Source organism: Centroberyx affinis, unplaced genomic scaffold (genome assembly GCF_046629955.1).
Source record: "Centroberyx affinis isolate AG114_WGS23_722 - 3 ecotype Tasmania unplaced genomic scaffold, CSIRO-AGI_Caff_v1 ptg000428l_1, whole genome shotgun sequence".
In the NCBI taxonomy this organism is placed as follows: Eukaryota; Metazoa; Chordata; class Actinopteri; order Beryciformes; family Berycidae; genus Centroberyx; species Centroberyx affinis.
Window position 1 is genome coordinate 110,654 of NW_027279092.1, and position 26,538 is coordinate 137,191.

The 26,538-nt window shown below is 43.8% G+C and overlaps 3 protein-coding genes across 3 annotated transcripts; 1 reads left to right on the top strand and 2 right to left on the bottom strand.

The window, feature by feature from the left end:
- The first annotated feature begins 760 nt into the window (after nt 1–760).
- On the top strand, nt 761–5,782 carry ikzf4 (IKAROS family zinc finger 4). The gene is given in 9 exon segments (XM_071516727.1): nt 761–788; nt 791–879; nt 2,181–2,235; nt 2,332–2,439; nt 2,540–2,836; nt 2,942–3,109; nt 3,911–4,063; nt 4,229–4,360; nt 4,944–5,782. Coding segments are annotated over 9 exon segments (1,869 nt in total).
- Nucleotides 5,783–8,115: 2,333 nt separating this feature from the next.
- rps26 (ribosomal protein S26) lies at nt 8,116–10,520 on the bottom strand. The gene is made up of 4 exons (XM_071516710.1): nt 10,492–10,520; nt 9,931–10,108; nt 9,702–9,832; nt 8,116–8,203 (listed from the first exon to the last, which is right to left on the bottom strand). The coding sequence occupies exons 1-4, from the start codon at nt 10,492–10,494 to the stop codon at nt 8,168–8,170; spliced, it is 348 nt and encodes a 115-aa protein (XP_071372811.1). The 5' UTR covers nt 10,495–10,520; the 3' UTR covers nt 8,116–8,167.
- Nucleotides 10,521–20,543: 10,023 nt separating this feature from the next.
- Nucleotides 20,544–24,756, bottom strand: wnt1 (wingless-type MMTV integration site family, member 1). Its single transcript, XM_071516703.1, has 5 exons — nt 24,747–24,756; nt 24,314–24,419; nt 21,672–21,925; nt 21,194–21,459; nt 20,544–21,035 (listed from the first exon to the last, which is right to left on the bottom strand). The coding sequence occupies exons 1-5, from the start codon at nt 24,754–24,756 to the stop codon at nt 20,544–20,546; spliced, it is 1,128 nt and encodes a 375-aa protein (XP_071372804.1).
- Nucleotides 24,757–26,538: the final 1,782 nt, after the last annotated feature.

The following is a 26,538-nucleotide window of genomic DNA, read 5'->3' on the forward strand; positions in this document are numbered from 1 at the left end:
ATGTCAATTTATCATTTAGTAGCCTTGAACTTGAACATGGACATGGAAGCTCTGAATATGTGCTTTTAATTTACAAAATACAAAATAACGGCGTGGGGCTAATAACACCGGCGTGGACTCCAAGACCATGCCACCGGTAACACCGCCCACAACATCACACAGCGTTTGACTGGTTACCACCACCATGCAGTAGGACTTGCTCTCACAGGATAGAAAACAGCAGTTTGCTGCCACCTTGTGGCTCTGTGCAGATGGATTATCATCATAAACTATTTCATCACAACACTCATAGTCCCTGTTTGGGTGTCTCCTTGTTACAAACTATTGAACAACTGCAATGCACACATCCTTCTTGATTATCTACCATAGATAATAAAAGTATAAAATGCCTTCTGTCATTCAATCCCAATAAAGACATAATCTATGTGAATAAAGTATAATATTGACAGACTGTGATAACAACATGATATTGCAAAAAATAAATTGCCCACCTTCTCCAAAATGTCTTGATCGTTAGCCCTGGTTGAATGGTCAAAGATTAATTTTACGAGATGCCACAACTGTCTGGCCAACACGCAGCCCGCATTTGTCTAAAAAGATATCAATGCGCAGTACACACTGGTGACTCGTTAGTTCTGTTGATGGCATCGTTTTCGCTACATTTCTGTCACTTGTATCCATACAACTTACATGCATCGATGCATTCGACAATCACTGGATCAAGAGCTCTGTTGTACAATTATTCGGTCTGTATCCCAGCATGGGCCCGGAAGTTGTTTGGGATTCCCAGGTAAAAAAAATCCCGGAGATGCTGTCGTCGCCTGGGAAAACAAACAGCTATCCAGACAATTAAAAAGGAAAACACCAGTCGGTCGCCAGGTAAGGAAGAGGGTAGTGGACTTTACCTCGGCGCTCGGTAAGACCATTCACTGGCATTCATTTGGAAGTACTGTATGTTTTTGAGTAGTTGGTGGGGTGAATGCCATTTGTCGTGTGGTCGGGTGCCATAGCAACGGCTCATGAGAAACATTGTACAGCCCAGGCCAGTTTGACATGCTCAACGTTAGGTGACAGCTGCGTTTATGCAGACAATTAGGAGAGTCGCAACTCTTGCAACAAATTGCCATCGTGTCGCGCTCTGTCGCCATCGACCATAAGCTGATTGGCGACACAACACACAGAAATGTATCGCGCAGCTAAAACAAGTAGCCATGAAAATGTGGAGAAACGTGGTAGTTAATTGGAGATGTATATGTTATACTGCTCTGTCGTCCGTATCAGACAGAATAAATTGTCTGGCAAGGGTCGGCGGCAGCGCGCGTCCCTTAATCGCTGTGCCCTAGTGTGACTGGCGCGTCTCCCGGCTGCATCAGCGCCTGTTGCTCCCCATGCGCGGCCAATGCCAGGATATTTCCCTGCGATGTGCTGTCTCCGCCCCCTGCGTGCTCCACCGTCTCCTCTGTCCACTGTTGTCATCCATTTGAGCAAAAAAAGGTGCAGCATTGTGGATCTGGGGCTATGTCTTCTTTATCTTCAACATGGAGTGAAACAGAGCATTGCCTCACCTCTACACAAACACATCAAAATAAACAATACAAAGTACATTTGCACCTAATAATAACCTAATATCTCTGCAAATGACTCAACACGGCGAATGTTGAAAATAACATTCTGATTTCTTTGTATACTATCCCCAATTTGTCGTCATCTAATGAATAATAATTGTTTTTCATGTGACCTCAAGCATAGTAATTTCCCCCATTATAAGTTACTGGGTGCATGTAGGCTAGTTAAACTCCTCCTTCAACATAGCCATTAGCTGAGTATAAATGTGGAAGCTCTCATATTCATTTACTGGCTACAGGGGAGAAGAGAGTCTACATGATAACACAGTAGCAGGGAGAACTCATAATCTAGACAGTTTAGCAGATTAGTCTGCTGCAGTCAATTTATTTCTAGGAAGTGCAAGTGTAAAGCTATCTGGGTTATTCTTATACCAACAAACAGCTACAGCTTCTAGTATAGATTCTATAAGGTTAGCATCAAACTTTTTGTGTGGTGCAATGTTAATGTGACTAATCAAGATTAGGAAAAAAATAGGTTTTATAAAAAATATTAGATTACATGGTCATTATAAATAGGGAAAAATTCTACAACTTACTTTTATCACCTTTCTGTAGGCATCTGGTGAGAGAATGAATGCTGATGACTGCAATGGACGCTCATATGCACCAGGTAAGGTTACATCTGAAGCAAAAACCAATATACGTTTGTGTGCACAGTCCCCGGACATTAACATTTACTTTAATAACTTGGGTGTGTGTGTTTCAGGCAGTGGAGGAGAGTCATCAACGGAGCAGGATTTTTATGGCGGGTTGCGGGGCCCTTCAGTGAGATCTCCAAACAGTCAGCAGTCCTCTCCACACCGCTCCCTCAGTGGTCAGTCAGCATCCCCTTCGTTTGCATTATGGCTACAGGTAATGCGCAGAATTCTACGTTATAACTAAAAGTGTCTTTCCTCTGTCTACTCTCACCACAGCAAACTCCATCAAGGTTGAGTTGTGTAGTGATGATGAGTCACCGGGCGCTCCGCAGCCTGAGAAGAGAGAGGCTGTGAGGGAGGATAGCAGGAGGGAAGACAGAGGGGACACCAAGGATGATGGGAGTGCAGAGCATGGTGGGGCTGGAGGAGAGAGGGGAAGCATTTACAATGAGCTGGCCAGTTCAAAGCCTGCTTCTCCGATCCGGCTGCCCAACGGGAAGCTCCAGTGTGACGTGTGTGGGATGATCTGCATCGGACCCAACGTGCTGATGGTGCACAAGCGTAGCCACACAGGTGAGAAGAAGTGGTGGTGGTGGTTATCACACACCAAACACAACACAAACACGTTTTATGGACAAAAAAATAGTCGACTCAGAAAGCCTCTGTCTCTGTTGTCAGGTGAGAGGCCATTCCAGTGTAACCAGTGTGGAGCTTCCTTCACCCAGAAGGGGAACCTGCTGCGCCACATCAAGTTGCACTCAGGAGAGAAGCCTTTCAAATGTCCCATTTGCAACTATGCCTGCCGCCGGAGAGATGCCCTCGCTGGACATCTACGCACACACACAGGTAAATCTGTAAGCTGTGAATGCAATAAACAGTGTCTAACACACTGAACATATTCCATGAAGAGATTTTTCATGCATGCACTATTTACTTATTCAACTTGATGGATACAGTCGGTCCATAACAATATTACTTCTTATTTTGATCAGGTTGAATTTTATGAAACAACGCTACACATGCGGATTCATGAGACTGGTCCATTTCCCTCTTCTGCGAAGCTCAGAGGAAATATCTATTCTTTACTCGAATGTACTGTACGGCACATGACAAAATATGACATTTAGTTTCTGAAAACAGGAAATGGTTGGTTGGTGTTTTGAATTTGTGAACACATTCAACAGGTGTTGATAGGACATACAGTAAATAGGTCTTGGTGGGTCTCCGCAGTTCTCAAAGGTTCATTTTCGAAGAAAAGATTCTTGCAAACTGGATTTCAGCGAAATTGACGTCAGTCTTTCCGACTGTTTGCTGAGTGGAACGTTGCGGTGAAGGGTTAGGCGTTTTTCTGTCGTCACTGGCAAGTAACAAAGAATGATTTCGGGAATTGCCAAAGATGGGTAAATCCATTTTATCAAACCCAGCCAATAAGAAGCTGTTCAGAAAAAAATCTCCTCCCATAAATGCATAGTTTATAATAGTTTGCATACCGATTTTCAGCAAACAATTTACATTAAAATACAAAAGCTTACCTTGACTAAAGAGCACCTGTACTGAGCTTTCGTTAGCTATCATTTAAGGTAAAATTTTATGGTGGCCGTTTTTTTATTTGAGAGATCAGTTGAATATTCTGTCTCTGCATTGCAGCGTCCTCTCCGACAGTAGGTAAACCTTTCAAGTGCAGCTACTGTAGTCGCAGCTACAAGCAACAAAACACACTAGAGGAACATCTTGAGCGCTGCCATAGTTACCTGAAGAGTCTGGACCACCAGACAGCAATCAGCACTCAGTCAGCACAGGGTAACACAATACACACACGTAACACTTATTTTTTATCAGAAATGTTAGCTCGAAACGTTTATGATTGATGATAAATACCAATATATGGACTGAAGCAAGTTAATATGTTTGATTGTACGTAGTCTGCTGTCAATATATTGATAATTATGTGTTTCCTTTTTGCAGGAGAAGAGTCAGCAAGACTGGAGCCAATGACTAAGCCAATGCTCCAGCCAGCCACCGAAAAACTCCCATTTGTGGACAGACTGGCTAATAGCATCACCAAACGCAAGAGGTCAACACCACAGAAGTTTTTGGGTGAGTTTTTTTGTTTAAATTTCAGTAGAAAGAACGCACACTCAGCGAGATGCAGATATGAGGCTTGTATAATACTTCCACTTGTAAAGAAAATTCAAGTCACACACTCTTTTCATCGCGGTGATGATCAGCCTGACGAAGGCCATGTAGCGAAAACATTTGGTGGGATAAATAAAGCACAAAACTGAGAAACTAAGAAAGAATGTGCGGAGGACAATTTTAATGAGTGTTTTTGTTTACGAAAACAATCCGTTTTCCATATTTATTCAGCATTTTAAAATATATATTTATATAATCCAAATTGAAGTGTCTTGTTGATTTATTTAGAGATAGTATTTCTATTGCATTATACAATCATTATGATATATCCTCAGCTTGAAAATCTACTGGAATCATAGCAACCTCTTGGTCTGATATCATCCGCTATCCGACAGTGCAAAGCATCCAAATGTCAATATCCTCTCGCCAGTTTGTTGACACTGGGTTCATGTTGTACTGTGGAACGGGCGAGGGCGAGCAAATGAAGTCAGTCCAGGAGTTCCCATCTTAAACCATGTCCATTGTTGATTCGTTCTTTTCATAGGTGAAAAGCACATGCGTCTCAACTTACCTGAAGCACCTTATGAACTGTCCTCTGGCTCTGAGAAGGAGGGGGACCTCATGAGCTCTCAGCCTGTGGGGGACTCTGCTGCGCTGGTGGGGCTGGGTGGTAAGCACCTCCAGGGAGCCAGGGGTAAAGGTGAGAACCACGAGCCACCCAAACTATCTCAGCTCCATCCTGCCTTCCTGTCGGAGTTCCGCTCAGTTATGGGCTCCGTTAACAGCCATGTGGCACCTCAGGGCCCCCGTGCCCACGGTGGAGGTGGGCTGGCAGCCATGGCTCTCGGCCTGGCCGGGCGGGAGGCGGGCGAAGGCCGCGATGACCCAGCTTCAGCCCACAGCCACACCACCTCGCCCAACGGCTGCCCCGACTCCACAGACACAGAGAGCACAGCAGAAGAGCAGAGCACAGGGGCAGCAGCCCCAACTAGTACCTCCAACCACCACCACCTCCACCACCGCCACTACCCGAGCCCGGCACTGCCCCGCAGCCATCCCACTTCCAGCCCCAGCCAGGCCAAAGACTCGGACCCAGAGTGGGAGAGGGCGTGTCCTGTTCCCCCTGCCGTAGTGAAGAGGAGCGCTGGGTCGCCCCTGTCTTCCAGGGAGACTGTGCAAGTGGTAGACAGGCAGGACCGGCCTGTGCGCTCCTTCCCCTGCCCGCACTGTCGCATCATCTTCCTGGACTATGTCATGTTCACCATCCACATGGGTTGTCATGGCTTCCGCCAGCCGTTTGAGTGCAACATCTGTGGCCACCGCAGCCAGGACCGCTACGAGTTCTCATCTCATATCAGCCGCGGAGAGCACCAGGTGGGCTGAGGAGAGGGGGACGCTCGCTCGGGGAGAGGAGAGGGGATAGAGGTGGGGAGAGGTTGGGTGAGGTGGGGGGGACTGCTGCTCTCTGAAGTTGTGGGCTCACGTTTGTTCTGCACCAGATCAGTTGCTTTGAATCTCTAGTGTTAGCAAAATGACTTGTGGTTTTAATTTCAGAATATTAATCAAGCTACAGCAGGTGTGAGTGAGGAATCTTTTCACCGCATCATTCAAAGATTAGGGGAGGCAAATTACATTCTCTGATTGATTGCACTCCCAAATCAAATCATCTGGCAAAACTATTGGTTTTGCTTTAAAAGTGCCTTCTTGGGGGATTTCCTCTCACTGACAAACTGGAGGGAAACCTGGTGCTCAAATATCTTCACTAGCCATCTTTTCCTAAGTGGTGTAGTTAGCACTTTGAAAGGTCAGGTGCGCAGGTGATGCACTAAATCTAAAGTTCATAGATGCTTGTAAAATTAAATTAAGAGAAACATGGCACATACATTTTAAAAATTGTTTGGTAAGCTTAGTATGCACTAAGACAGCTTTGTGTTTGTGTGGTTGAGGAGGGGATTTTGGGTGGTATGTCATGTAAGATTAATATGCACTGAGAGCGTTGTGCCTCTGGGTTAGGGAGGAGCTTTTGTCACAGACGAAGCACAGAAATGGATTGCCTTAACTCCTACAGCAGTACCCTGTTTTAGGAATACATATTGTTTACAGCATGGTTCAACAGTGTGTGAAGTCACCTCAGAAGGGAGAGTATTTGCAGCTGCACTTGAGATCAATGAGAAGACTATCAGTACATAGCAAAACCATGGAGGAAATGAACTTGAACATATTCACCTTGGGTGGAAATCGGCTTTCAGGGCTCAGACGTAGAATAGGTTTCTGGATTTTAAAGTGAGCCTTAGAGTACTGGTGCAGATCAGACCATGACCCATGTAGTGTACAGTAAGAGCCTGACTGAGATGGGCCAGGGTGCTACCGCTTTAGAGGTTTGCACTTTTAGGTTATCTGCTTATATATGAGCATCTTCGCCCGAAGCACTTGATGGCTTTACTTTTTTTTTTTTTCTGTGATTGTTCTACTGCACTGAGAAATTGCATAATACTTAAACAATAATTGAGCATCTAATTTGCAACACCCGTGTTTTTTTTTTATTTAATGGGGCCGGCCTTCTACACAATCCCACTGTGTCGGACTGGACCTGTGGTCTACACTCAAGTTTGCTGCGGTGTGTGACTGGGTGTGTCACAGGCTGATTAAATATTAATTTAGTAAGTTCAGTCTTTTTGTGGTTTTGCACTCAGTGGTTGAGGCTGAGAGTTTGCATAATGGGAAGTTAATAATTAACAAAATCATTTGAAGTCTATTAAGTTATTTAATATCACTTGTGATTATCTATTTAGTGTTGTTTGTTACAGCCTTGGTGTATTTAGTCAGCTATATCCCAAATCTTATCCAGCATATTCCTCAAGTCCATAAAATGTTACCTCCTGCTTCTTTATAGCACCCAAATACCTTATTGCTACAGTATGGTGAGTTAGCTGATAATGTTAATGTTGGGAACATGAATGAGACCAAATTCAGTATTTTAACTTGTTATTGTGGGTTTGCTGCTTCATAGTTTAACTTTATTTCCTTTAATTGCTGGCAAAAAAAATGTACTTGAAACCTTTTGAGAAAAAAATCTAAAAATGCACTTGGTTTGATAAGTAGAGAAATGTGTGTGAATGGAATATAGCATGTGTGCTTGTCATTTTCTGCTTTTATCTGAATTGTGAATTATTTTTGAAATGTGAAGTAATTTTAAGAAGTGAAAATGAGGCATGGGTTTTCGTTTCCTTGTGTGGACTTTTAATGTTCTACAATATTTTGTGAATGATATAACATGACAAAACACTTTACCTCAAAGTTAAAGATGTACAACTGCCTCATTATTTCAAAAAGTCATGTTGCTTTCCAAGATGTAATTGCAGTTACAAATGCGTGCCCCTCGATATTCTAGAAACTTTTTACTGTCAATAAAGTCGAGTTTATTGTAAAACTGATTTTCCTTAGTTTAACCGTGATGACATCAAATCTTTGTGACTTAACTTCTGTGCTCATCTCGCACTCAAAATGCATTAGCAGTCAGAAGTCTATGATTTTCTCCAGTGTGACAGTGCAAAGAAATACACAGACTCAAGTTGAGATATTCATTTGTCCCCTCTTTGCTTATATTAGATTCAGTGGAAAATACTTTAGTTGTAGAAACTTTGTTTCCTCATAGTCCTCTATGATCAACAACAGTAAACTAACTTGGTCAAAGTACAAAGGCAATGCAGACTTGATTTTTCTCACCACTTTTATTTCACAATAACGACATAATTTAAAACGTCCACATCACATAGGCTTTGGAGGAGCTCGGGGGGCGCCACCCTATAAATGGAGAAAAAGATGAACTCGTCAGAAACTATTCCTTTATCTACGTTCACCACTATCAACACACTATGAAAACTTCACTTTAAAGAATTACATTTCTGTAGAAGTACTGAAAATACCAATCACTGAGATTTGTTGATTTGTACGGTTATGTCCTCACGACCAATCAATCACATTTCGGGACACTACAGAACCGACTTATTCAGAATCTGGGACACTGCCTCTAGAACCCCCATAATAACTTAATAATAATAACATAATAACTGTTACTTAATGCGATTAAAACAAATGGTGCAATGATTCTGTGCTGGGATTATCTGCTGCACATAGTATGCATATTTAAAGATCTAGTCAATAATAATAATATCATATACAATAATAATTTATCAACCACTTCCCATATATAATTTGACATTCATGCAAAACAAATTATGCAAGAATGTGCAGTCTGAATTAATTATGTCTTTAATATTGTATATTGATGTTGGGATAGTAAGAATTATTATGAAGTAACATGGAATACTGAGGAGAGGTCATGCACAGAGTTATAGGTTAGTTAAAAAGGACTAACAAGTCACTAACAAATCTAAGATATTTCATTTTTTTGTATGGTACCATCTTGCATATGAAGTCCTTGACAGACACACAGGCTGTTTATTTCTTTTGAGCACCAGATTTGAAATGGTAAAATCTTCAACATAGCAGGGGTTAACCTACATTTTAGGATGTTTCATGTTCACTGACCTTTTGACTTACATGGCAAACCTTTCACGGCTCGCAAAGATACAGAGTCAAGCCCACGCAAAAATTATCCACTTCAGTCAGCAAAATTGCTTTGTTTGGGTACACCATTTTTCCATTATTTTAACACAAAGTAGTCTGAACAATGCAGGACAGATAAAAATGCGGCATTTCAACCATTTATGGCTAATTGTGGGATTTGATGTCTGGCAAGCCACAACTTGGGAAACACGCATACTTGTGGTGTGTGCAGCTTTTATAATTCTGAGGGAAATAATCTGTTTGCAGAGCCTATGTGTGTATCCTGATTTTTAGTTGTGAATTTACGCAGTTGGTAAGTCTCATATTAAAAACTGCCCGTCTTCACAAGTGGACAGATTTACCTTTGCATCAGACATTTCACACAGCTATCAAAATCTTTTGGGATACTTTCAGAGGGCATATTATCTTCTGACTGCAGATAAATAAATGTATTTTTGCCCAATAATCTTTAAAATAAATTTCAAACTGCTGAGAAGTTGGGTATTTATCTTAATTGCTGATCAGACATTTAATATAGACCACCATGACTAAAGGAGAAATGCAACACAACTGGACCTAACTCTACAGTGTGTGTGTGTGTGTGTCTCCCCCTTCAGTTTTTCATCCTTTTAAGATGACTCTCAACTGTGTGGCAGAAAGTGCCCCATCACTCATTTTAGATGCCCCTTGTGTGACAACCAGCACAGGACTGGGTGCGTTTAGTGTAACTCACACTGGGTCTGAAGCGGGGCGGTGGGGTCCGGTCCTTCCTGGCCTCTGTGGAGCGATTCCTGACCACCTTGCTGTGGATGGCGCAGCTCACACAGTAGTGCAGCTTCACATACAGCTTGGGAAGCACATAAGCTGAGGAAGAGATGCGAGTTAACACAAATAAAAATCCATCGCCAACTGATGTGTGTGAAGTCAGCGGGATCCTCTATGGGCTGACAGCAGCAACTCACAGTCAAACACGCTGGCCTCGGTGATGTCCCTCACGGCAGCAGCCTCCACGATGTTCCTGATGACAAACTTCTTGATGGCCTTGTCTTTGGGCACGCAGCGGGCACAGTTGGTGCAGCGGATGGGCTGGACGTGCCCGCGTCCCTTCTTGGCACGGCCGTTGTTCCTTCTCTTCTTGGTCTAGGAGTTACATGGAGGTTTCGGTGTGAGGAAAAAAAAAACACCAGTAAACACGACAGCTGAGGTGGCAGAAACCGAGAAAACCACTTCGCCTCTATTATAACTGACAGTAGACGCCACTGTCTGAGCTCGCTACACTGCTGCGGCTCTTGCTCGGTGTTTAACGGCCGGTTTGACGGAAACCAGCTAAGCTAACTAGACCGGGAAGACTTCGGTTGAATCCTCAAACATAACACGTATCCGACACTTTGCAACTATACATATAAACAATAATTAAGACAAGCATATCATATCATGTGTATGTACGCTAAAACAACGGTACAATCTCGTCCAACCGCTCCATTACAGATCTAAATCAATTTCTGAGCGACAGAGACACTCACCATCGTGGAGAGGAAGGCTGAAAAGAGGACGAACAGGAAGCGAGACTGAGGACTTGCTGCTTCTTCTTCGTCTGTGTTTTTTGTCGGGTCGCAAACCAACTGCGAGGTGCATACCGCCACCTAGCTACTGAACCTTACACTCGCTCACATCTCAATTTACCTTTACCTTTACACTGATTTGCGATATGGCAGGTACAATATCAACGCTTGAGACATCTCGATGCTGGTTAGACTAGTCTGTGACTGGATAGCTGAGAAAAAAACCCATTTACCGACTTTATCGAGTATGTTCAAGCAATGATACTCCAGAAGTTAGGCTCGTACTCATCTCAACCTTGCAGCTTTTCCCGTGAAGAAAGCAGTTAAGTGTTGGCATTGAATTTAAAAATTCACGACGCAAACCTCTCCTCAAGGACTTTACGGCACTATTCCGGTTTTTATGGTATACTCAAACTGCAAAAAAAACAAAAAAAAAAAACATCATCGCTTCATTGTGGAAGAACTTCAACCACGTACACGCCCTGCACGGCTGTCATTCTGGGTAATTCACAGGTTTTTATTGATTTATTGTACCTATTTTGTCGGTGAGAGAGTGGGATAGTTATACATTTGTTTGTTTGAATAATTAAAGTTTGTAATATGGCCGCTGATCCACAAGATGGCAGCCTTTTACTATTTCGATGTCAGCATTGTGCCTCGACACTGACTTGCTTTGTTGAGTTCAAAAGGGGCTTTGAGCCCTCAGTTCTGTCTTAAGGCGGCTGTAGCCCAACAACGATGTTGAACTAGCACATGGAGCCAAATTTGTGCACCGTTATTTACACTGGGGGTGCACGAACATTAAAGAGGTAACCTTAACCTGTGTGCCCATGTGTCCTTAGCACACACTCGGCTGCTATTACAAAGCTCTACCCAGGCAAAAACAAAATGCATCTTAACCTATATTCTTTCATTCCTTTTCTCTGCCTGCTTAATCCTTTTCAAGGTCACAGGGGCCTGGAGCCTATCCCAGCATGCATTGGGCAGGAGACACCCTGGGCGGGTCACCAGTCATTGCAGGGATAACACAGGTAGACACTCACACACACACACACACACACACACATTCATACCTATGGGCAATCCAGTCTGCAGGGGTTGACCCGCTCTGTGTGGAGTTAGCATGTTGTTCGCCCCGTGTTCATGTGGGTTTCCTCCAGGTACTCCAGTTTCCTCCCACATTCCAACAACATACAAGTCAGGTGGACTGGAGACTGGACTTGCCCATAGGTATGAATGTGTGTGGGCGAACAACTGCTAACACCACACAGAGCGGGCCGGGGCCAGGGATTGACCACAGGTCCTGCTTGCTGTGAGGCAACAGCACTAACTACTAAGCCACCACACCACCCCATCCGTCTTCCAAAAAGTGCAAATCAAGTGCAAACTTGTTTACGTCCCAGAGGAGTTACCCAGGAAAATCCCTACAAGACAAATGTTTAGCTAGCAGCCTATCAGACAGATTACTCTATCAAGCTAACTCTTAACACACCCGTTTGGCTTTCAGATGAGTTACTTAAAACTCCTGCCAGAAAACTCTATAACTAGCAGCCAAGTAAAAACAAATGTCTCCTAACATTATGCTTGTCTTCCAGAGAGGTCGCTCACTGCAGCTGTACACTATATGCATGTGGAATTAATATAGGCTAATGCATTTACTGAGCAAAGTTAATGTCAGAGCCTTTGCAATTATACAATGACTGAATTTCTTCAGCAGCCAAGTGTTAGGCAAGGACACGTTTGGGTGCACCCGTCTTTCCGTGTCTCGGTTGTTCGTCTGTAAGACAGAGTTGAGGGCTGAACACCCTTTGAGCATTTGTTGAAAGTGCAGTATGACTTGTAGCATCCCAAAATGATGAAATTTACAGAGCGTCTTTGATGGTTTAACTTTGGCACTTTGGATGCTGCCCATGTCAACAACATGCAGCTTTTAATGTCCCTAAATTAGACACATTCGCACATAAAATCACAGCACTTACTGCTGTTGCAGTGTAGCTCCACTAGCCCGCTCCTCCAGTGTATCACTCTCACACAATATTCATTTAGGGGCCATAAGGAGCTTTTTAGGGTGCAAAACGTATTGAAAGACTGCTGGCACAGTTTGCAGGATAGGTCTGGTTCTGGAAGCGATTAGCCTTCAAAGGTTGGGTGAGTATATTGCAGAGAGACAAGGGTGGGTGGGAGCAGTGTCGTGTGTGTGTGTGTGTGTGTGTGTATGTATGTGAGAGACAGAAAGAAAAAGAGAGAGAGAGATTGGGGCGGTTCTGTTATGCAAGCAGTTCTCAGTATGCATGCAGATTGGAAGATGTGTGGCTCCTGTGGTTGGCTGTCCCCTGTGTCACTGCCTTTAAAAAACAGTTGCCAACAGAAATGTCTTCTTTACAGGCTTTGGCTGCCAGATGCTGGGGATAATGGATGGGACTGGAGAAGGGCTGAAAGATGGAGAGGTGCATGCAGTCAGCCACACACACACACACACACACACGCACGCTCACACACTTTGTGGGCAGGGATCCCCAATGCTGAAGTAAGGCATAAATAATTCATCTCCAAGTCACTGCTGTACAACTGCCACACACACACTGTGACACACACTTTAGGGAAGTATTAGGCCCAGTAACTCATGTCACGCTAAGTCGCAATGAATGGTCATAATGTTAGTAATGTAAGGTTTGGGAATGCTTACAAATTCCAGAGGTGCCACATTTAGAGGGTGTTTAAGAGTGTGCAGGATGTGTGAGGGGGGAATAGGTGTGTGTGTGTGTGTGTGTGTGTGTGTGTGTGTATGCAGTTGTGGACCAACGCACGGGGCGCCAGCGTGTGAGTGTGAACGTGGGTAGCGGAGTGTGTCTGCGAGCGGGAGAGCGAGTGACACAGGAATGTGTCATAGTTCCTGCAAGCCACTCAGCTCCTAAACTGCAGCAAATAAACATTCCTCTGCTGCTGTGTCAGTGCTGAGCCCTCGCCCACTGTCGCTGTAAAAGCACAGCTTGTAATTAAAACCAAAAAACGGAGCACTTTCTCCCTTTGTCTCCAGCAACAGTATTCACTAGATTAGAGATAATGGCCCTGCTCCTTCAGAAATTTCTCATTGCTGTTTATTGACTCAAGCATGTTCTGGTCCTGGTGAAGTCAAGGTAGGCCCACAGCAAATAAAAATTAGAATCAGATTAATCTTTATTGTTCAGTGCATTACAGGTACAGTCAATTTGACTTGCTGTGGTTGGTCCATGTTTCACAGTTCTTGTGCAGTAAATATGTTAAAAAAGTAATATATAATACATTTACAGTCAATATTAGGCAGTTTCACACAGATACAGTTTGGATGAGGAGATCCAAACGTGTTAAAATTCGACGTGGCTAGACAAATTCCGCTGTAATTTATCATCGACTAGACTGTTTCTTCATTCGCGATGATTAGATAAATGCAGGCTTCATCCCCGCTGACAAGTGAAATGATGCACAGGCTTATGTTGTGTCACACGGATTCCACCACAGTATGTGTTCATATTTCATGTGGGACTCAAGGGTTGAAACGTTGCTGTGCCGTACCCATACATTGTCAGATGTCTGTAAACACATTCTGCTGTTGGTTCTGCTTTCCCCCGAGTCTCTCCCTGTCATTACAGCTCTGTTTACAGGAGGACTGACTGTTTGCTATCAGATCATCTCTTCTAGAATATACAGCGGTTTACAGTCACAGTCTGACTCAGTTTTCCACCTACAGTGCTTAATCCCAATGGAACCGATTTTGATATGTCACTTTGTCCGCGTCACATTTGTTTGTATGTTCTCATCAGATAAACCATTCATTTTTGATCGAGGTATTTTACTGTTTTGCGTTGGATAATGGTCTGGACATTCCAGTCCTTCTGTCACATGCTACTTGAAGCTGCCCACCCACTGTTTCCAATGGACTGAAGACCACTTATAGGCTGGAGTGTGAGTGGAGATGAGGACTTTATCTCCACAGCATGTGATTTTGAGGAGTATGAATAAAAAGCAGGCCAACTGGGAACAAGCCCTCAAGCCAAAGACATAATCAAGAGGTCACGGTGTCAATGTGCGGGGGGTCGATAACAACACAGCATAAATTATTGCAACATGCACCATGTTCCGTGTACATGCGGACAGGCACACGTGCAAATTCAGTCCCACTGCTATTCACAGCATCTTTGTATACATGGGAAGAGTACTGACAAATCACAGACACACACACACACGCACGCACAAACACCACAAAGTTTTATCCCTCCCACCTTAACTGCAGTGCTTGCGCTCCATCTCGCTCCACAGGGGCACAGAGCCTGACCACAGACATCATACTGATTGCTCACAGTGGTCGAGCGGTCTGTCCACATTCCCACCCTGATTCACTATGCGCAGCAAACCCAACAACGGGAAACAGTGGTTTCAGAGTGTCTGGAGGTTTGCGGACAGCAGTGAGCGTCCGCTGTGTCTCTCCTAAATCTATCCTCCTATCATCCTCTCACTGCCCTGCATACCCCGGTCTCTCCCGACATGGGAACGGTCGAATTCAGACTCAAACCTATATGTGTGGAATGTTTAAGACTTGAAGATAAAGGAAAAGAGGGGAGCAGGAGGGAGAGAAAGTGTGTGTTCGCTAGGATGAATGTAACCTTCCCTCTCTTCCTGTGTGACATGCTGTGGCAGGCCGGTAGATGATGAAGTGATGGAGATGTTAGGAGGCCATGGCCATTGTGATGCTGGGTGGCTGTTACTCTGGAACTGCCATCTGCCGAAAAGGTCAGTTGCTAGGGGACGATTCTCCTGGACCGTGTCTGCCTCCCAGCTGCCATCCTCACACCCACACACACACACACAGGCTTGAATATGCACACAAACACACTCACGTGCACACATGCACATATACACACTCACTCTTTTCATTGTTTCCAAGTAATCTGAATTGATTTTGAGTAAATCCGACCAACTGGATTAACTCTTACCAATTTATCAGGTTTCCCATGACTTTAGTTTAACTTTAGTTGATTATGATTTTGCATGTAATATGTGTGTGATGAATCTGTAAATATCTACCTTATTACATAATAGCCCTGTGGTTACTGTAATGCTGTAATGGCACCACACAAATGCTTTCGATTATTACAGGAGGAGTGTAAGGGTGTTCCTGTCATAACAATGCCCTAATTAATTGTAACTTGGCCCACAAATGAATACTAGGATTACAATGTAATGTTGGTACAGCACAGCAATCATCGCAGTATTGTGCACTAGATCCAAGCCACCCCACATTGTCCATCACAACCACTGAGCAGCCTATCATTCAGTGCGGTGACCCAAACCCAATTCTAAATTCTTTATCATACGCCCTTCAAATTAGGCCAACTCCACCCAACGGGCAAACATTTTTCCACAATTTAGCAGGAATTTTAATAGGAAGCTGCTGTGCCTTCATTATGGTATATCATCTTCTCTGCATGTAAAAAAAAACCTCTGGTCATTGACCTGATTGCTGCAATATTGTAAGGAGCACAATTTGGGGCGAGTGAAAACTGTTTCCTTGCTCAAGCTTAAACCGTGAACACCCTCTTCTAAATAGTGGCATTTGGTCACTCTGGCCCAAAGCAGGCAGTGCGGTTTTGTTTCTTATTATCAAGTTACTTAATTGGCAAAATGATTCACTTAACTTTATATGACCCTTTGCCCCAGTGTTGTTGGTTACGTTGCTCCCAAAGTTAAGGGTCCTATAAAGACAGCACCACATAGTGCCTCAATTAAGCTTTTTTGTTGATAAAATGGGAAATAGATTAACTATGTAAGGAAACTGACTGTGTAACAATTAGTAAGCCTCGGGACTCAGCATGAATTGGAATGACAGTAAAAAGAGGAAGAGCAGTCACTTTCATTTAGACGTTAAATTAAATGACAGCATAAATACTGCTCTATAGATGTTCTACTAGCAATATGAAATATACTGTGGTCATGTTTGAGCCAGGACAGGATGTTTCTTTGTCAATGTGTTATTATCTTGAGATATTGGTGATGTAGTAACTCATAGGATTCAAACCAAAAGTGAGGCTCAATCTTGGCCTGACACTCATTTCATACCCTCTCTCTATTCCTCTCTCCCTCTCACACTTTCCTGCTCTCCTCTCTTGCTCCCTCTCCACACCCTACCTCACCTCCTGCCTGCCCTCCTCCACTGGCCTCAGAGAGATAGTGATTTTGTGGAAGAGAGCTGTTGTTTTTGTTTGTGCCTTTCTCACCATGGCTGCCTGCTCGCCGCCTGGCAGCCCCGTGTGTCAAAGGTGGCTGCGGCAGAACAGACTGTGGGAACAGCCGGTTGGCCTCCCCTGGTCCCCTGCTCCCCAACCAGAGGGGCAGCCATCAATCCAGCACTCCCCCTGCCCCTGCGCGCACACACACACACACACACACACACACACACACACACACACACACACTGAGGCACAAACACACAAATGCTCAACCAAACACACACTCACACAAAAAGCCTACAACGCTCACACCCTCTCCCAATAATCCGCGGAAGCAATTTCATCTCGACTCGGGTGGCGGCCCATTGTCGCCAGCCCCTTCAATCTTTCCTTATTAACTCTCGCTTTGTCCCGCATCCGAGCTCCTGGACTCATCTCTCCTACATTCCGATCGCCGCTGCTCCCAGCACTCCCGGGCAACCTCCATTCGCTAATCCCGCTATCCCCCCCCCCCATACACACACACACACACACACACACACAGCCACCCCACCCTCAAGGAACTCTTTCTGCTTTTTTTTCCAACCTGCCGATCACCTACTTACAGAGTAAGGTAGGGGCATTAACTCCATGGGTTTTCTGAAGGCAGAGTGTGAAGGCAGGGTGGGTGAAGGAGGAGGGAGCCACAAAGTGACTCCAGCCCAGACAATTAGAACAATGAGCCGGGCCTGTAGGGGGCTAACTCGCTGCGTCACGCCTGGACGGTGGGGTATTTTGTCAGTTTAATGAATTGTCCGTCAGGCCAGGGCCACATCGCAGGCCGCGCGGGGAGAGGCCAGCAGGGACCCAGACACTAAGTCGGTATTTATTACACTGCCTTTGTCACTAATTGAGCTAATTATCACTGACTCCTCAGCACTCCCACAAAGACAGCACCCCCTCCACTCACTCTCGCTACCAACTCTCCCACCTCACTCTCACGCCTGGGATTTGAACTCTGCCTTCCCTCTTTCTCTTCTTTCTTTTTTTTTTTTTTATCTGTCTGCCACTTTCTTTCTCTCTTTGTTTCTCTTTTTCTCTCTGTTTCTCTCTGTCTTTCCAAGATCGCCTATCACTTCCCTCCTGGGGCAGGTTGGCACCATTTGCAAATTGCTCAAGCTTTGCTTCGTTTCCTAACTCCTATCTTATTTCTTCATTAGTCATGTTATACTGTAAGTTAAATTAGCATCTGTTCACCCGCTTTAACCAGTGGTACAAGACACGTAGTATTGGTGTTTTTGAACAATCAGATGAGTTACACTATCATTAATGTCAATTTTCCAGCTCTCATCTTTCTGTTTTGTTAGGCCACCCTCCCTCACATGACCCTAATTTGCAGTATTTTAATTCAATTTGATCTTTGTTCCCTAAGTCTATACTTATTCCTTCAAGAGATTTACACTCTCTCATTTCTATAATATGCTGACCAATCCCGGTCCAGTTCTTTTGCCTACCCCTTGCCCTCAGTTCATCCCACAGGCAAAGCGGCCCCTTGTGACCCTGCGCTCTTCCCCTGTAACATGAAGATTATAATTCGGAAAACCTCTATTCCACTGTCTTCTGTCCTATGTCACCCCGCCTGTCCCTCCAGCTACACCTTCATTGCTCTGGTGTTGGGACCTTTGGGCTGTCGGGTGTGTGTTGGCGGCCTGAGTGTGCCTATACTGCGCTCTATCTGGCTGACCCCAGCTGCCCCTGTGCTGTGCTGCGGTGGGCTGGGGAGAAAGTCCAAACTCCTGTGGTCAGGCCAGGTTGCCAGGGGGGCGGGGGAGACCCTAGGCTTTCATTATTTCTCGTATTATTTCTTTGTTTCTTTCCGACATTAAGTAAATGAAGCAAGACATTCAATGCAGTAAAATCCTACACTGTATAAAATAAGCTATGTGGCTGCATAAGCAGGAGCCGTCTCTGTGGTTGGGAGCGGGGAGCGGGGATGCAGAGATGCTTTGTGAGCCAGGCTGAGCTGGAGAAAGAGACTACTTTGGCGGTGGTAATAGGATTAAGCAAAGGACACCCAGGGATAGGCTTATATGCTCACTTGGTTGGTTGTCAAAACTATCTCAAACACAGGCTATGACCAACATAATAGCTTCTTTTGATTCAGAAGGGCAACTTAATTGAAAATATAGACTTTATTGTTCTATTGTACAATACAAAACAAACTCAAAGCTAAACTTTTCGATGAAATCTAAAAATGTGTTCTCTTACTTCTCTCTATAACAGTATAAAAATCCTCAGAAATAAATATTTTGTATTTACACTAATGAAAAAAAAAAGGTAATATTCAGTGCATGACCAAACACAAGTATTTTTACAGGAAACAAGCAAAGAAGTAAGAACGTTCTGTTTCTAGTAAGAGTCGGTTCTGCTCTTAACAGTTTTGTGTAAACTACATTACACCAAAATAGAATAGGCATAAAATGAAAACATCTCCTGACTTGACACTAATGATAGCATATCCTCCATCCATTGACAGGTGCATAAATCATTCAGTGAAATTGCAAGTAACATCATTATAAATATATTCATATATTTATTATTTACAATATTTTGGTTCTCTTAGCTGATATACAGTATGATTTCCTTTGCAGAAGCTATAATTTTTTACAACACAATGTTTTGTCTTACACTCCACTGTAAACCTGGAGCAATTTAACCCACAATTTAATGATACACACTGGTTACATTTAGCAACAGGAATTCAGGTCTTTTTCTTACATCATTGTACCTCTCAGAGTAGGTGTTCAATTTGAAGGGAGGGTTGTCATTCTGCAGGTCTCATTTTGTTTATACATTTAAGATTGATGCCTCAGATTTGCCAAACTACATCTAGTCATGCCATAATATTCAGTGTATTGATACTACATTCAAATTACTTTGCCTCTGTAAGATTTCCTCAGTGAATTCCAGGTTGTGTCTAAATTTATGTTATACTTGGACACTGCTGGTCCCAGTCATGTAACATCAGGACCATCCTGTGGTTAAGTCACAGAGTGGTAAATCATGGTTGAGGTGTATTCAACTCCAGAGAAAAATCTAAACAAAGAGGGCAAATGTGGCGAGGAAATCATAAGAGGTTGGGCTGCATCCAGGGCCTAAGTACACACCAGTTGGGAGCGGACAGCCTATCCCAGGAGATAAACTTCACACAATTTCATGTGAGAGAAGCCAAACTTCAGGAAAAGAAAACAAAGCACTGATGTTTAAAATAACTGCCCTCGAGTTCTTCACCAGTTTATGAGAGAACATGTTTGTGGCTCTCTGGCCACAGAAACATCTGTCAAACATTGTGTCCAGTTCCTACCCTCAGTGGGGGAAAAGGAGTCTAGTAGTACCTGGAAAGGTTACAGCAATCATTTCTCAGCCTCCTAATTTTGTCCATTTACTTCTATATTTTCCCTCAGTGGGATAAACTGTTGAGGATTGAGGATGGTGTCCATTCTACATGGCTGGTTGTAGTATTTGAATACCCTTTTAATACCGTTAAGCACTGAAACTCTCCTTACTAAAGAGCAAGGAGCAAGCACACATACTCCCTCTATACCCTGTTCATATATTTGTGCTTTTCCCCCTCTCCCCCTCTCAAAAACACTGATTGGATTTTTGTGCCGGAAAGTTCCCTGTATCAATTTACCCGCCTTGAAACTTTTCATTGATAGCCTCTGCCTACCATCTCAAACCACTATGTGCTAGTGTCATTCTCAGCCAACTACCTGCTTTGCTAAGAAGTTCATCTTCTCTCCTCATATAAACCTAGTTGTCCACCTGTGATCATAGACACTGGTGTAACGTTTGTGTACTGGTGCAGTTCAGGCAGCTGACATGACAGCACCAGTGGAATGTGCAGTGGCACCGTTCAGTCACCCTCTCAGTCCGGGTCTTGAACCCACGCCCACAGCACAGCAGCTCACATCCGTCCAGGGCTGGAGAAGAGCTGTTGCAGGTTCTTCCAGACGTTCCCAAAGTGCCAGTTTTGCCATTGTAGGAGCAGAAGTTTGGTGATTTCTCAAAGTAGACCAGGTCCCTGGCGGAGGGGGGTTTGTGAGCTGGGTTTTCAGGTTCCAGATGGCGGGGGTCGGCCCGGTGAGAGGCACGGTTGCTGCCCTTGTTAGCATAAACGACTCTGGATGCCCCGTCAAAGCGGTCCTTCAGGAAGTCCCCCACTGCACGGAAGCTGGGCAGGCGCATCCAACAGGTGCGCACGGTGCAGGAGCCTGACATGCCATGGCACTTACACTCCTGACGCATCTCTGATGACACTGTCTGGAGAGAGGAGGACCAAGGGCTACTGATGAAATGCTGACTGACACAAGGTGAAATATGAATAATCATGAATAAGTGTGAAGCATAGAGGAATCTCTGAGACAAAATCTCAAACTACGGCAGAGAATCATGATGCCTTTTTAGGTACAATTCCTTACCATTCTCCCTGCCTCGTTGTTGTGCAGGTTGGTGAGGTAGCGCAGATCTCGGCCCCTCTCGCTGGAGTCCACAAACTCGCGGCTGAACATCCGGCCAAAGTCCACATTGTCACTGCAGCCCCCCCAGTGCCAGTCTGGCCCTCCAGGTCCCCGCCGGCGGTAGTCACAGGTGCAGGACTCTATGGCCCCCTCTGAACAGGAACGAGCCACTGCATGGGTCACCCCTGCACTCGTAATGGCAAATACAAACGCTGTCTCTCGGCAACCTGAAGAAACAACATAAAAAATTCCCTTTAGAACCTGATCCAGCTTTGTGGAGCTGGATATGCCACTTTTTTTTTTGCCCTGAATGACCATAACCTATTCAAAATTTTAAAATATTTAAAGACAAGGCCTTTCAAATGCATACAAGAGATTCCATGACATCCTGCCCAAAATTGTCCAATCGTTGCCTGGTGAGAATACAAGAGAAGCTCACCACGGTTGACAATTTTGCCAAATACTGCTGGGCTGTGGGTGGTCGGGCAGTTCCAGCGGCGGTTGCGGAACTGCCACTTGCACTCCTTTATGGCAGTGTGCAGCCCAGCGGCGATGGCATGTAAGATGCCAGGATTCTGCCGAATCAGCCGGCGCTGGCGACGACTCAGTAGGGCCAGGCTCGGGTCCAGGACCAACTGCACGTTCTTGGAATTGGTGAGGAGGTTGGAAGAGGAGGCCACATTGACAATGCCCCTGGCACAACACAAGGACAGGGGAAATCAGAGTCAGGGAGCTGGCAGTTTATACATGTAGCTCTTTCTGTGACCCTCTTTAAAACTGATGTGTCTTGGCATGTCATAAGTGTTGAGCATTTAAAATTACAGTTTTCATTGGGTACTATAATAATAAACAGTGACATAGGCTGTTCCAAGAACATGAGGAGACAGTGAGGCGCTAAGTCACAATTCAAGTTTCAGGCTTAGCAGATGTAACATAAAACTGGTTTACTTACACCTATGGGTACTGTTGCAAAGAGTGAATTACTTTGAAAACTACTTGCCCCCCATAAATTACCCTTCTCATTTTTAATTGATTCCTGTCACATTTCATTATTAGAATATGCAAACATCTTCTTTTGCAAAATATGCAGTATCTGTCATGCCCTCGCATCAAGATAAAAATATGAAAATATGAAAATGAAGTGCCATAGAGGTTGAGTGCACTAGAACACTTTTTTAGGAAACCTGGAAAACCTACACTGCATCTTCATGTGTTTGCGTCTCTCTCTGGCCATGTTGTTAACATCACTCCCCTCACTTTCATGTTCATATTTGCTGTGCCACGTGACAAACCAAATGTTAAAAAGGATGGGCTGACCACCATCCTGGGGCGGCAGAGTGGCTTAGTGGTTAGAGAGACCATGACATAACCAGAACATCACAGGTTTGATCTCAGCAACAGCCTACATGTGTGTCCATCCTGTCAAAGTTTCCCTGAGCAAGACAGAGCATCAGCTACATGCCATGGATGTAAAATGCTTCCTATCAAAAAAGCTTCAAACCATAAGTAGCAAATAATTAAATGAATGAATAAACATGTTGATTAATTCTTCCAATATCAATAATTCAACAAACTCAGCATTGCAGTTTGAGTGTCAGACTAGAGAGTTTGTGGGTGTAATCCCCAGTTAGGTTATGGCTTGGCACTCATCATCATAAAATTATTCTGGTATAAGGGTTTGTAACAGTATCCATGGGATATTAATGTGAGCAGAGAGTGACACTTGTGGTTCTCCAATTTTATAGATAAATTTTAAATCCCTGAAAAGGTTTTCAAAACATTCAATTTATTAGGTGGTCATGCTTCAAAACATTTTAGGTTGAGTGCTTCAATGCACCATGTATTTGTCTCACATCACCCACCAAGAGAACACTATGTTTGCAAATACTAGATAGATAGATCCACTTTATCTGCGGACAATCTCTGTGAGATTTCCGTGTCAAAAGTGTTTTGATTCACATGTAGGCTAGTTAAATGGTCGTGTGTCTCCTGCTAACCATTAGCCGGAGAAACGGGCGAGTCTTGGCCTGTGAGAGACCCAGACAGTTGTGTGGTGGAGGCTTTGGGAACATTAATAATAATCTCGTTTTTGGATGTTTTCTTCATTCCAGTTCTCTCTTCTGCGGTGTCTTTTTCCCATTGTTTTCTTGGCATAGCCTCACTTCAGCTGACGTTTTGAACACCGAAAATCGCAGTGACATTCTGTGCAAAATCGATTCATCAATTCACATCGCAACTAATGACAAAAACTTTCGTTATGGAATCGAGTCATTGTGTCAATAGGCCTAAGTAACTAACCTGCACTTTATAGGTTTTTAGTCCTGCCAGGCTATATGCCCACTAATGCAAAAGTAAGAAAATCCTGCGCACATCATTTTAGTGTTTTTGGTTTTATAGTTTATAACAAAATATTGGCACGTGAAGGCAGTTTTAAAATAGAGCTTATTCTATAGACAGTGGAATGTTCAGTATATTAGATGAATTCGACCCTGGATACGACCTGGTATGGGATTCCTCTCAGCCATAAAATAAATCCATATTTAATTTATCCCACATTGGACTGAAAAATGTTGTCTCGTGTTCAAACCACACTGTCCAAATGACAGGGAGGCAGAGAGAGAGAGAGAGAGAGAGAGAGAGAGAGAGAGAGAGAGAGAGTAAATTTGGGCTCTACCGCGAATTCAAAAAAAGTAAAATTGTTATCATTGCCTACTGCAAAAAATATATATATATTTAATATTCAGTAATTTCAGAGAAAATACAATTAATTAAATCGAAAATGCTAAATAGCCCATAGCTGAGCTCACACGCAGTAATTTGGAAACGACGTCTACAATCCCACATGCCTTAATGGCCTGCGGTCGCTGTTTGTTTTTTTTCTGAGCAGAAATTGTGAATGGTGCCAAAAATAACACATTATTTCGAGCATGGAACATGGAGTGTGGTAGCCCAATAATATTGTTCATATGGTAGCACAGGATCGTTCAGCCCATTTAACAGCAAACCAGTGTTAAATTGGAGTTTTGAAACGTGCAGGAGGCTGATAATTGAATGAATACGTGACATATTAAGTGAACTCACCACCACCGGCCGCTGTTGTTGACGGCCCCGGTGCCTGAGAGCGAGGAGACCAGCAGGATGCACGCGGCTTTCACCCCTAAAAGTAGCGCCAGGCTCCTCATTGTGTCTTCAATTAAAACATGAAGAGAAAAAAAGTCAAACTTCAAATTTGATTATTTTGTACTGGATGCTGCTGTAATACAAGCCAAATGTCTTTGACGGCCATTCTACTCAATATCCCAATACACACTTGTAAGTTACAACAAATAAAAATAAACCTAACCACAAAATAAATAAAGGACCCCCCAAAAAACAAGAGAATAGTCAAATTATGGCACTGTGTGTTATTCTAAATCACAATGTTCTACAGCAGGTAGTTTGTGAAAATATATTTTATCCTTATGATCTGATGAATTATCATCAAATTACCACGCTGCAAGGTGTAGATACTCACCACACCACATTCCAGTGAGAGGACTTGAAAGGTGAGAGAAGCAGCCGAGCCGAGCAGCCCTAATTGACTAAAATGAATCTTGAGGGGAGACAGGTTGCTAAATGATGTGAAGTGTCCAGGCAGGATGCTACTGCTGCTGTAGTCCTCTTCACTCTGCCTCTCTCAGTGATGCTCTGCACAGCGCATTGAACGCGTGGGACAGTCCCGAAGACTTGATCCCCTCGGTGACTGATAGGCAACACATTCTTCTCTTATTGAGCGCTACGAGGGGAATAAAAAAGGGATTTGCTGCTCTCATCTCCCTCTGTTTTTTTCGGACCCTTTTCAATAGGATTGGAAGGAGGGATAGTTAATGCTCTTCATAGGGCGCACAACGAATAAAGAAAACACAACCGGACAGAAAGGAGAAAGGAAGAGAGAGAGGGAGAGAGAGAGAGAGAGAGAAAAAAAAAAAACCCCAGGGCAATCCACAGTGTTGCGCATATTACTTGTGGAATCTCACGGTAATCAAAGAATCGATTCCCTTGTAAATGTGTGCGGTTAAGAGTATTTTCCCACTGGCCGCGCGCGCTTCCACAGCCAGTCCTGCAGAGAAAAAGTCCCCCTGGAGCAGATGTGCTGCTGGAGATGCTGTGGGTGCGCCCGGTTTGGTGCTTCAGAGCTGGTGTCACGGTGCAGTACAGTTACAGCGGAATATGAGCCATCTAAAACTGCCCTTTTTACCCGGTGGTTGGATTACTCCCTAACCGCGTCTCCTCCTCCTTTCTCCAACACACTCAAAATGTTTGCAGTGACTAAGGACATTTTCGAGCATTTTTCCATGTACCAGAATTCCTTTCAGTATTCTCATATTTTCTTTATTACAACAGTTTAATCATTAATAGCATTTTGATAGGCTATTTATAGCTATATATTTAGTGACGGTCTCTCTAAAGATATGGTCGCGATTTTGGTTAGGCCTACATGATATTATCACCAGCAGTCTTTATAGTCCGAGACGCGCGCGCACACGCACAACGAAACTGATGGAGCCCAGGTCTAGAGTTATCATATAGCCTGCACTGCTTGCTTGGCTAGTCAAATTTTTTTTTTTTCGAAAGCTGGAGAGATGAAATACGGTCTCCAATCAGAAGTTTGATGAATGATGAACCACGAAAGGAGGGGAACGAATAAGAATAAAAAACATTCCCAACATCTGGCCTGCAGACCTCCCTCGACGCACATGTAGTGTAATCACAGCTTGAGCCACTTTGCGGCATCTCCATCTAACCCCAGACTACGAGTAAATGTCCCCAAAGTTCTTCATATTGGCTCAGGGTGAATGTTTCATTATGTGACATTTATCTGCTAATTTGCATATCCCACATTAGTCACGTCATTGAGCGGTTGTAGGTTAAATAATCTCTCTCTCTCTCTCTCTCTCTCCCTCTCTCTCTCTTCTTTTTTTCTTTTTCCTCAGATGACAGTAAAAGGAAGTGGCTTTTGTAAAAAGGGCTTTAATGACAGCCATCCTACGTTTATACTCCCGCCTTATAAAGGTGCTCAAACGGGTTTCCTGGAGCAGTCATGCGACACCGAGCAGATTAGAGCTTCAATCCGGATAAAGGGGGGCCTTTTATATACAAATCAACTTCAAATCACTTTTTAAGCCACTTAGATATACACGCCAAGGCAGAATGCTAATGCACTTTTCATTGCTGCAGCTTAGGGAATGGAAGGAGATTAGATAAAGAATTGGTGTCACTATGTGAACCCTGTTTGAGGGGGGTTTTAACTTAATTTTATGAAAGTA

Excerpts from the sequence above, each read along its gene's own strand:
- rps26 (XM_071516710.1), bottom strand. Across the intron at positions 9,833-9,930 it reads CGAGGCCAGCGTGTTTGACT|CTTATGTGCTTCCCAAGCTG; the intron begins GTGAGTTGCTGC and ends TCTCTTCCTCAG. Across the intron at positions 8,204-9,701 it reads CGCCCCGCTTCAGACCCAGT|GGTGGCGCCCCCCGAGCTCC; the intron begins GTGAGTTACACT and ends CTCCATTTATAG.
- wnt1 (XM_071516703.1), bottom strand. Across the intron at positions 21,926-24,313 it reads AACAACAGCGGCCGGTGGTG|GGGCATTGTCAATGTGGCCT; the intron begins GTGAGTTCACTT and ends GTGTTGTGCCAG. Across the intron at positions 21,036-21,193 it reads ACAACGAGGCAGGGAGAATG|ACAGTGTCATCAGAGATGCG; the intron begins GTAAGGAATTGT and ends TCCTCTCTCCAG.